Source organism: Chanodichthys erythropterus, chromosome 17, assembly GCF_024489055.1.
Source record: "Chanodichthys erythropterus isolate Z2021 chromosome 17, ASM2448905v1, whole genome shotgun sequence".
Taxonomy (NCBI): domain Eukaryota; kingdom Metazoa; phylum Chordata; class Actinopteri; order Cypriniformes; family Xenocyprididae; genus Chanodichthys; species Chanodichthys erythropterus.
Window position 1 is genome coordinate 3,554,628 of NC_090237.1, and position 10,964 is coordinate 3,565,591.

General features: G+C 37.2%; 2 protein-coding genes across 2 annotated transcripts in view; one reads left to right on the forward strand and one right to left on the reverse strand.

Annotated features, from left to right (window-relative positions):
- cwf19l2 (CWF19 like cell cycle control factor 2) overlaps positions 1-4,548 on the reverse strand; it is a 32,145-nt gene extending 27,597 nt beyond the window's left edge. Inside the window, exons 1-4 of the mRNA XM_067365998.1 lie at positions 4,443-4,548; positions 1,404-1,514; positions 461-586; positions 185-295 (exon numbers count right to left, since the gene is read on the reverse strand). Coding sequence (XP_067222099.1) covers positions 185-295; positions 461-586; positions 1,404-1,514; positions 4,443-4,535 — 441 coding nt within the window. The 5' untranslated portion in view covers positions 4,536-4,548. The remainder of the gene's footprint in view (positions 1-184; positions 296-460; positions 587-1,403; positions 1,515-4,442) is intronic.
- Positions 4,549-5,418: 870 nt separating this feature from the next.
- On the forward strand, positions 5,419-10,342 carry LOC137004385 (zinc finger protein ZFP2). Its single transcript, XM_067364647.1, has 2 exons — positions 5,419-5,500; positions 9,363-10,342. Exons 1-2 carry the CDS (start codon positions 5,440-5,442, stop codon positions 10,340-10,342), a joined length of 1,041 nt encoding a protein of 346 aa, XP_067220748.1. The 5' UTR covers positions 5,419-5,439.
- The last annotated feature ends 622 nt before the right edge of the window (positions 10,343-10,964 follow it).

Genomic DNA, 10,964 nt, shown 5'->3' on the forward strand with positions numbered 1-10,964 from the left:
GAGAACACAAGACTTGGGTACGAATAACTTAGAAAAGTGAAAGCGAAAAACTCTAATCACTCACACGGCTTAGCATTCACATCTATAGCGTTAATTTTGATCAAGGTTTTTCTTAAAAAAAGAAATTTGGGGGGAAAAAAACGAAGATGCCTATCTGGAGCAAGTGGTGGTTTGTTGTTCTTACTTGGTTAGTACTGGCTGAGCTGGATGTGGGTGTGGCCTCATGCTCCGCCTTCCATGCCTTGTCTCCGCCCCCTGAAGAAAACGGGGCCTCCACCCACTCGTCCTCTGAGTCCTGAAAACAAATGGATCAACACAGGACAGAAATGCTTTTGTACGCTACCACAGCTTGTAAAAGCAATAGAAATTTACTGCAACATTTTAGTCGTGCAACCTGAAATACCCGGAGAAAATAAAATGCTAAACGCAGGGTTAAATGTGAAAACATCCAAGCGCATACTTCAGAGCTGTCACAAGATGCATCTTCCTCTGCATTTTTCTCTTTCTTGGCTTTCTTCTTCTTCTCTTTCTTACTCTTTTTCACTTTCTTCTCTTTTTTCTTTTTCTTGTTTTTAACTGAATGCTCCTGTGTGCAAAAAACAAACACAATATGTGAATTCGGTATGGAGAGAAATGAGAAAATGACATCAAATGTATTGCTAAAGACAACATGAAACTTCTTTTGTAGCATTTTAACTTCTACAATATGATACAATATGTATTCACAGCAATATCAAATAAGTCAGGATTTGACTTTATGAACCAGGATTTGATTGAATTGCGAAATTTAAGGCTAATAGGATTTTTCTCTGTCTGTGTGGTGTTGGTCAAATCAGATATTATATTATATATCAAAATTTAAGGGTCAGTAAGCTATTTTAAGAAATTAATACTTACATTCAGTAAGAATGCATTAAATTTATCAAAAGTGGCAGCAAAAGCATTTATAATGTGCCAAAACATTTATATTTCAAATAAATGCAGTTCTTTTGAACTTAAAAAAAAATCCTGAAAAAAAAAAAAAAAGATCAGTTTCCACAAAATATGAAGCATCACAACTGTTTTCAACATTGATAATAATCAGAAATGTTTCTTGAGCAGCAAATCATCATATTAGAATGATTTCTGAAGGATCATGTGACACTGAAGACTGGAGTAATGATGCTGAAAATTCAGCTTTGATCACAGGAATAAATTACTTTAAAAAATCAAAAACAAATAGTAATAATATTTCATTATATTTCTGTTTTTACTGTATTTTTAATCAAATAAATACAGTCTTGGTGAGCAGAAGAGATTTCATTCAAAAACATTTTTAAAACCTTACCGACCTGAAGTTATTTTATGAATCATCCTTAATAAAAAAACATTTCTTGTCATCTTTAATAAGTTTGACCTCTGACCTGGCCTATCTGCTGCAGTCGCAAGTCAACATCCGGAAGCATCCAGGTGTCTTCCCCCCTGGCTTTCCTCTCGGCCTTCCTCCTCTCCTCTTTCTCATACTTCTCTTTAGCCTACAGAGAGAGAACGAAACAGGTGATTTCGGAAAGGAGATAAGGATTGCATGCTGTTTAAATTCTAATTACATATTTGCCTGCTGCATCCGTCCGCTACACATGTGTGCTGGAGTGATAAAGGTTTGTCAGGTCGTTTCCTGTCGTAATGTGTGCACAGAGAAAGCCTAACACAGCTGGCAGAGTGTGATGCAGCAATCATGGCTTTTCATGGCCAATTCTGATACCGGTTGCTGATTTTTGTTCTTTAAGCAAATTTATAACAGGCCAAACTGGCCTTAAATATCATTGCTGTCGTGTAAACACACCCTTAAAGCAAAAACAGAATAGTCTGACTTTAGATTTGTGAAATTATGCTACATAAGACAACTGCACAAAACAAAAACAGCAGGCGGACTAAATGAAAATGCAAATTCATTCTAGGCCAGTAAGTGGCGCTTAAAGAGCAGCGATGGTTTCTTTGAGTACACAAATCAGCTCTGCGCTTATAAACACTACTTTATACAAAGGAAAGACAAAAAGAAAATGCATTCTGAAGACTTTTCTGATACATTCATATAAACCTCCACCCCTAATTCAATATTTATAATTTTCTTGAAATATTTCAAGCATCACAAACAGTATTTTCTCTGTTCTTCTTTTTGCCTCCATTTTCAGTGTGTCCTGCCCTGTTTACAGACTTCGTAATTTTTCCACACAAATTACATATTGGGAAATCATTGCAATGCAGTTTGTGTGCAAGTCCGGAACAGAGATCGAAGGAAATAAAATTAAAAAAATAATTTAAATATATTAAAATATATTTTTTGTATATAAAAAATATACAACTCGCACTATTTCTTTTGATCAAATGTGCAGTATGCCAAAAATACAACATAAGTATATTTATTTCTGAGATGACCTCACTGGATTAAACATACACATAGTGAGGTCATCTGAACAATCTTAATACAGGTTCTATTTTGACATCAATGGTTCAATGAAGAATCTTTAACATCCATGGAATCTTTCCATTCCACAAAAGGTTCTTTATAGTGGAAAAGAATTCTATGTTCTTCACACTAAGAAAAACTGTTCTTTTTGGAATGTTCACTGAAAGTTCTTTGGGGAACCAAAAATGGTTCTTCTATTGCCTCACTGCAAAAAAAGCCCTTTCTGAATCTTTTATTTTTATTATTTAAGAGTGTACTATTGTTTGAAACATAGCAATGTATACTATAGTGCATACAGTTGCACATCATATATTAAGAAAGCAGTGAATGTGTCATATGCTATCATTTCAGACTGACAGTCAAATAAATATCTGTCAAATTTTAAACATTTTAGTTCACAAAACAAATCAAAGGAGGAAATAATGCTGAATTACACTGCAGCAACTTTAAATATATTTTAAAGGACAGAAAACAAATCAAATGGATCTAAAGAGAGCAGCTGCCTGTGTCTGTTATCAGGTGAGGACAGAGTTGACCATCAGCGGCCTGTTAAACAGCGATGTTTATATTCACCTGCTAATTGTCATTACACCTCAGGAGGAAACACATAAACCCTGTGTAGAGAAAGCTCTAATTTATAGGGTTTTACCTGCACTGAACATTTTTCAGATGATCGCAATTTTAATGCAAATTTAAAGGTGATGCATCTAGAACAGAACTTACTGTAAAAAGGAGGAAAACACTTTTGTTGATACTCAAAGCCCTTCTTCTACTGTTGTACGCTTTTCATAATAGCTTTTATCATATAAACAGAAATTGCAAATACACTATTATGTCTATTATTAATTAATCACAACTATTTTATCATCCAAATTTGCACTAAGAGGACAAATCTTGACTGCAAATGCACTAGCGCCCCCTGAAGGTAGTTTAATGTCAGTTCAGCTCAGAACCAACCAGTGACTGAAGCAGGCAGATTAAAGGGTTAGTTCACCCAAAAATGAAAATGTCATTTATTACTGTACTAAAAACATATTTAAATCAGTTCGTGTGAGTTCAGTTGTTCTACCTTAATATTATAAAGCGACGAGAATACTTTTTGTGCATCAAAAAACAAAATAATGACTTTTTTAAACAATATAGTGATAGGCCGATTTCAAAACACTGCTTCAGGAAGATTTGAGCACAATGAATCAGTGTATCGAATCAACTGTTCGGATCGCGAGTCAAACCGCTGAAATCACGTGACTTTGGTGCTGATTCGATACACTGATTCATTTGTGCTCCAAATCTTCCTGAAGCAGTGTTTTGAAATCGGCCATCATTATATAAATCGTTATTTTGTTTTTTTAGCGCACCAAAAATATTCTCGTCGCTTTATAATATTAATATTGAACCACTGTACTCACATGAACTGATTTAAATATGTTTTTAGTACATTAATGGATCTTGAGAGAGGAAATGTCATTGCTGGCTATGCAGGACTCACGGAGCCATCGGATTTCAACTAAAATATCTTAATTTGTGTTCTGAAGATGAACGAAGGTCTTACGGGTTAGTAATTAATGACATTATTTTCATTTTTGGGTGAACTAACCCTTTAATGACACTTGCTTTAATATTAAATCTGAGATCACCAAATGTGCCTAATATATGAAATAAATCTATTACAATCGAGTATGAATGAAGCATCTACTACACAAATAATGACTCCCATTAGATGTACATAATTAATGTAGCAAAATATTGGCAAAAATGATACATAAATCAGCTCAGATGTTGAGGGATTATGTCTGAAACCAGCTTTAAGACATTTGAACACAAAACAAAACAAAAAAAGCAAGAAAAAATACATACAGACAGACATAAAACGACATATTGATTAAAGTGGAATGTAAACAGATCTGTTAAATACAACAATCGCTTCTAATTCTTCCAGTCTTAATCTGACTGAATCGATCATTAGACGTGAGATTAAAGTGTTTATTTGTTTTACCTGCTGTAAAACGTGCTCTCTTTCTTCTCTTTTGGACTCTTTTCTAGATTTAATGCTGTTTGCGCTCTCAAAACTCACACCGTACGCTGCCATGATGCTGCCGCAAACGCGGTCTCTCTACTGTCGTAAACATCTACCGTAATGCGACAGATGCTACTCGCTTGTTTCCCTGCAGGTGGCGCTGCCGCTGAATTATCATACCCTATCGAGCTGCATTCAAATCTCAGGACGTTTTTAGACATTTTAACCATATTACAATCATTTAAAAACAAGGTTTGGGAACTATGTGAGATACGAACAAAATACATGCATTGTTAAAAAGCTTAAATCAAAAAATCAGGCGTAGTACGGTAGGTGTTTACGATAGTGGAGAGCATTAGCGTTATGAAATGATGTGAGTTTAAATCGCAAAAGGCATTAAATACACAAAATCCGGAGGGGAGACGAGAGAGAACAAATACTACAAAAGGTAAAACAAATAAACTCTTAAAACAAACGTTTAATTGCTGTGCATGTTGGAGCAACGTCTGAGCTCCTACTATAACATTTGTCAGTTTCAGCTTAATTAATTATGTGTGTAAATTAATTATGCATATATGCATGAGATTAATTTATGCATTTATTATTATTATTCATGCGGAACTATCGCTCTTATCACCGGAACATCAAATAGCAATAGTATCTCTGGGATTTTGACTCTTTTATGTTCAAATCTTTGGCTTAAATCCGAATAATTAATAATATACGCAAAGTATGCTCTTAAGTGCGAAGAAAAAATAAGACAAAAATACAAAGACTGTAAAAAAATTGGGAAATGAAACTTGGGAAGTGTATTAACTTGTGTTATTTTTGACTTTGGCAGACAGGATCATATCTGAACTGTAATTATACAAGAGAGGAACAAACAAGCAGGAGAAACTCCAGGTGTAACAAGTAAGATATATGTAATATGTATACTACAGTAAAGACAGAGTTTGTTGAAGAGGAGATTGAAGACATGAGTGATCCAGAACCATGCAGAATGAAACATGAAGAGACTGAGGAACAAATAGGTTGGTGTCCATTCTTGATTATATATTGTTGACGGTGGAGGAACATTAAGTAATGCGTAAAGTTGCATAATATGAGGTTTATCCTCAATGATCCAATAGCAGCCTTTAAATATGTGAGCAGAAGCTGTGTTGAAATGCTGTGAATTTCAGTTTATCATTCATTCTAACTTTTGCCTCACATAACAGTAAAAATATGTATCCACTGAAATACAATACTACGTAATCATGACTAACATAATAGATATTTTATATGTAAATAACATTCAGAAACTGTTTTTGAAATTAAAGGTGCAATATGTAAGATTTTTACAGTAAAATATCCAAAAACCACTAGGCCAGTGTTATATATTTTGTTCACTTGAGTACTTACAATATCCCAAATGTTTGCAACTATTTGTAAATCGTGAGAAAATTGCAATTTTAACCAAGACTGCGGGACGTGTGAGGAGTCGCCTGTCAAGTGCGTCATACCCGCGTTACCCTCGGTTTCCGGTTTATTTTGTAGAAATCATGGAAACACCAAAGACGCTTTAATATATTACATGTTTTAATAGACAAGGGAACAACTGTTTGGTTACGTTTATAGACAGAAAACTTATTGTTGTTATATAGTTCAACACGTTTAGTCTTATTGTTTAAATCTAATTTTCTTGGTTTTTTGCGAGTCTCATGCTTTACCATGCCTCAGAGAAAAACACTATTTTGTGAAGTAGCTAACATAGCATAATCAGATGCAGCTTTATTTTTAGTAACAGTAATACAGCATTTTCTCCATTATACAATACGTTAAATTTAATCGCATGGCATTTATCAACACAAGCCATCCAGCATTTAATATGATATTGTAAAATCTTACTGCAGTGTGTAACAGTGTCTCACAGCAGCCGCCGAGCGAACGCACAGAGTAACATTATAACATAATTTTCTTATTCAATTGTATCTAATTGATAACAAAATAAAACAAAAGTTTCAGAATAACTCGCGGGCCGCACTAACACTAAACTTTGATGTCAGGTGGGGGGCCACAAAATATCAAGTTTGAGTTTGAGACCCCTGATCTAATATGATAAACAGAGCTGCGTTTCCTCATACTCATGACCGGAAAAGCGGAAGCAACGCCAGCGACTGTGTCATAATAAAAGTCCCGCTGCTCGTGAGGCGTGTGTTGCTCAATCGCTCCAGCTCCTCGTTCAGCTCCACAACACTCGCTCCTGCTCTGCTTCATACTACAGTAACGTTAATAATCACATCCATGAACATGATTTCTTCCCAAGTCCTATCCCCATTGTTTCCACCTGCTGTGAGGTGAAGACCATGGCTGCGTCCGAAAACTGGAAAATGCTGCCTTCCGAGGACACATTTCTAGGTAGTAAGGCATCAAGGCATGTCCGAATCCAATGTTAGCTTCACGTCCTCTCTCATGAGATACCTTCCTCAGATCGATTTTTGAAGGAAGCATAGATGTATCCTTAGCTGCCTTTGATATCCCACAATCCTTTGCTTTCCATTCTGTGACAATTTAGCTACAAAAATAAAGATGGCGTCCGAAGGTTGCGTTTGCTGCTCAGTTTGTGTATAAATGGACGATTTTGATCAACATATTTCAATTTTGATATCATTTCTATCGAGAAATTACTACTGTAATAATTACATATTTGTTTAGTTCTCACCAAAGCTCGTGCTATATTGCTGTAGATCATTAAACTGTTACGCTGCCTCAGAAGTCTGTCCGAAATCAATTTCGTGAGGTGCCTTCATGCACAAACGCTGCCCTACAAGTCATTCTCTTATAAGATAGCGAGGCAGCAAGACAGCTACCTAGGTTTTCGGACGCAGCCCACATGTCCCAAGATTCTGTGCTCAAACTTGGCGTCATCAAGCTACGCCTTTGTTTTGAATAGACCTCTAGCAGACAGAAATCCTACATACTGCACCTGTAATAAGGATCAATAAATAAACACTGATACAAAAAACATGAAAATGACATTATGACTGATTTTATTTGACATGCACGACATGGAGTGATGCACACAGTGGTATGCTGTTTAGGACAGGTCTCTCTTCTTGAAGAGTCGCTAACAATGTGATTTATTCACATAATTTTCTTTCTTTTAAAATGTAAATGTCAGCATTATTATATGTCTCAGGTAAAACAAGAGCTTATTGATGAATCAATTGATGAATTTTTGCTCGTTTCAGCCCGACACAGTTATCATTTTCACATCCTGCACCACGTTGTTTAAATAGCATATGCATTTGCGCCCATTTGTGCACCCATGGGTGCATTGTTGGCGTGTTGCTATTTTGAGGCAACTGAAATAGATTGTGCCATTGACCAACTGAAACCTGCTCTAAAGTCAATGGCGCAATATCTGTTTTGTTATTTAAAGAGCGCGTTAGTAATATGCACCTATGTGCTGATTGCTAAACACACAGGGACGTGCAGCGATCATTAAAAATAAAATGATCACAATGTTAAAGTTTATTATTGGATGCATAAAGATTAAAATGCTTTGGCGGAATCCGGCTTTTCCCGTAGATGATCTGCTCGCACTCTTTAACCTCGAGCACGAGCAGATCCGTTTCCTCACTAGAGAAATGTTCAGTTTTTACACTTGCAAATTCCACCATGTAAATAGCAAATCCGCCATGGCGCGAGCGCAATTGGCTTTTAAAGGGAATGGGAGATGAAACTCTGATTGGTTTATTGCACGTTACGCCCAAAACACGCCCATGACTCATTTAGAGACTATGGACAACCATGGTGAGCTTGGTACATTGTGCCTGGTACGTTTTTTGTCTTCAAACCAAACTTGGGTTTTCAGCTGACAAAGTTTAAATCCCATCTGTCTAGTGCGCTTCCCATAATGTTTACACATTAGATCAGTAGGCGGAGAGTAGACGGCCTTTATGTTTGTTCGAACACATTTGACCACATGAGTGTTTCCAATATGAAAACAATCCAATCAAATGCGTTTTCGACTACCTCTGTAAGTGGATAGTCTCAAAACATTTCAGACCCCGTTTACACCTGTGTTTAGCGTCATCCACTTGTGATCCGATCAACCAAAACATCTTAATACCAGGTGTAAACAGGGCCTAAGTTTAATGGTGCAACGCAAAAATATTTAGTAGTATGTAAGTTGTAGTTTTAATTCAGTTCACATATATTTGTATAACGCTGCATTCACACGGGGCGTCAGCGTCAACGCTTGACGGAGGGCGTGTCTGAAGCTTGTGCTGACGCAACCGTTATAGTGATTACAGCCAATCACATTACTTTCCTGTGTTGCACGAACGCAGTTGGCTGCGACTGCTCTAGGGTATTTGCATAGGGCGATCTGATTGGATGACGCCTGCGTTGGCGCTTGAAAAGTTGAGAAATCTTCAACTTCTGCCTCTTGCAACGCGAGTGAAGCGACGCGACGGAACCCACAATTCAGTTCGGCAACGCATGACGTCACCCATTCAAAATAAACGAGAAGCGTTAACGCCGGCGCACCGTGTGAATGCAGCTTAACGCTTTTCATGATACATATCGTTTCAAAGCAGCTTTACAGAGAATGCATGTCAACATTACAATTTAGAGAATGCAGTTTGCTAAAAATGTAATAATTTAGGCAATTAATATACAATCACTGTTAGTACTGTTACCAGAAGAAATGAGCTCCTGGAAATAATCAGTTACATATTAACAATAATTAGGATATAAAGAAATTTGGGAATGTGCATGTTGATCCAGATGTTGCGTCATCTGAAGTCCTCAAGGAGATGGCACCGTCTCTTCTAATTTTAACACATCAAATACATGATACATTTGTTTATTGAACTGAGTTATTTTGGTGTGTGTTCTTTGTAGACTTGACAGACATAAAAGAAGAAAGTGAAGAGCTGAATGAAGTGGAGGAGAAACATCCTTATCAGGAAACTTTCACGACGTGTTCAGAGACTGAGAAGAACGCCTCGCTGAACAAAACTCAAACAGACGAATCCAAAAACTCCTTCATGTGCCCTCAGTGCGGAAAGAGCTTCACACGAAGAGACAGCCTTAAGGAACATCTAAGAATTCACACGGGAGAGAAACCTTTCAGCTGCCACCACTGCGAAAAAAGTTTCACGCGTAAAGAGAGCCTGAAGTATCACTTGCGAATTCACACCGGAGAGAAACCATACATGTGCCACCAGTGTGGAAAAAGTTTCACATTTAAAAACAACCTCAAAGTTCACGTGAGAATCCACTCCAGGGAGAAGCTGTTCATCTGCCCTCAGTGCGGAAAGGGATTAACGTGTAAAAAAGGCCTTAAGGATCACATTAGGGTGCACACTGGAGAGAAACCTTTCAAATGCCATCACTGCGGAAAGACGTTCAAGTGGGCGCACAGCCTCAATAATCATCTGCATTCTCACTCTGGGTTGAAGCCTTTTAACTGCGTTCATTGTGGTGAAGGTTTTACTTCATCATCCATTCTGAAAAACCACCTGAAGGTTCACACAAACGAGAGGCCGTATGTGTGCTCCTTGTGCGGAAAGAGTTTTATATGGCCAGGCAATTTTAAAGAGCACCAGAAAAGACACACCGGTGAGAGAGATCATGTGTGCTTTGAGTGCGGCAAGACTTTTACCACAGCGAAACGACTGAAGGAGCACCAGAGAATTCATACGGGAGAAAAGCCATACAAGTGCTCTCATTGTGACAAGAGCTTCACTCAGTCTGGATCGCTGAAAGTTCATGAGCGAGTTCATACTGGAGAGAAGCCGTACCACTGCCCATCATGTGGGAGGAGTTTCTCTCAATTAACAAATCTTGTCACGCATATTAAAAAGCATTGCAAGAAATCATCACAGTGAGAAGGTATTTTCATGTCCAAGTGGGATGAACGAAAGGTGTTTCTCCTAAGCCAGTTCTTACAGTGTAAATAAGTTCATTTTCAGACTGGGTTGTGCTTGCTTCATTAAAGGATTAGTTCACTTTCAAATTAAATTTTCCTGATAATTTGCTCACCCCCATGTCATCCAAGATGTTCATGTCCTTCTTTCTTCAGTCGAAAAGAAATTAAGGTTTTTGATGAAAACATTCCAGGATTATTCTCCTTATAGTGGACTTCAATGGGCACCAAATGGTTGAAGGTCAAAATGACAGATTCAGTGCAGCTTCAAAGAGCTTTAAACGATACCAGACGGTGAATAAGAGTCTTATCTAGAGAAACGATCGGTCATTTTCGAAAAAAAAAATACAACTGTATGCTTTATATAAACAAATGATCGCCTTATGAGTGCTTCTTACGGAACGAATGCAGCACCAGTTCCATTTTTTCCGTAAGTAGAATAGGGAAGGACATACAGCGTAAGCGCTTTGAAGAATACGATTATGATCATTTGTGATCATTTGTGTTTATAAAGCATATACAGTTGTATTTTTTTTTAAAATGACTGATCGTTTTGCTAGATAAGACCCTTATTCCTCGTCTGG

Coding starts and splice junctions, on each gene's coding strand:
- LOC137004385 (XM_067364647.1), top strand. CDS start 5,440: ATGAGTGATCCAGAACCATGCAGAATGAAACATGAAGAGACTGAGGAA. Junction 5,501..9,362: donor TGAGGAACAAATAGGTTGGT/GTCCATTCTTGA, acceptor TAGACTTGACAG/ACATAAAAGAAGAAAGTGAA.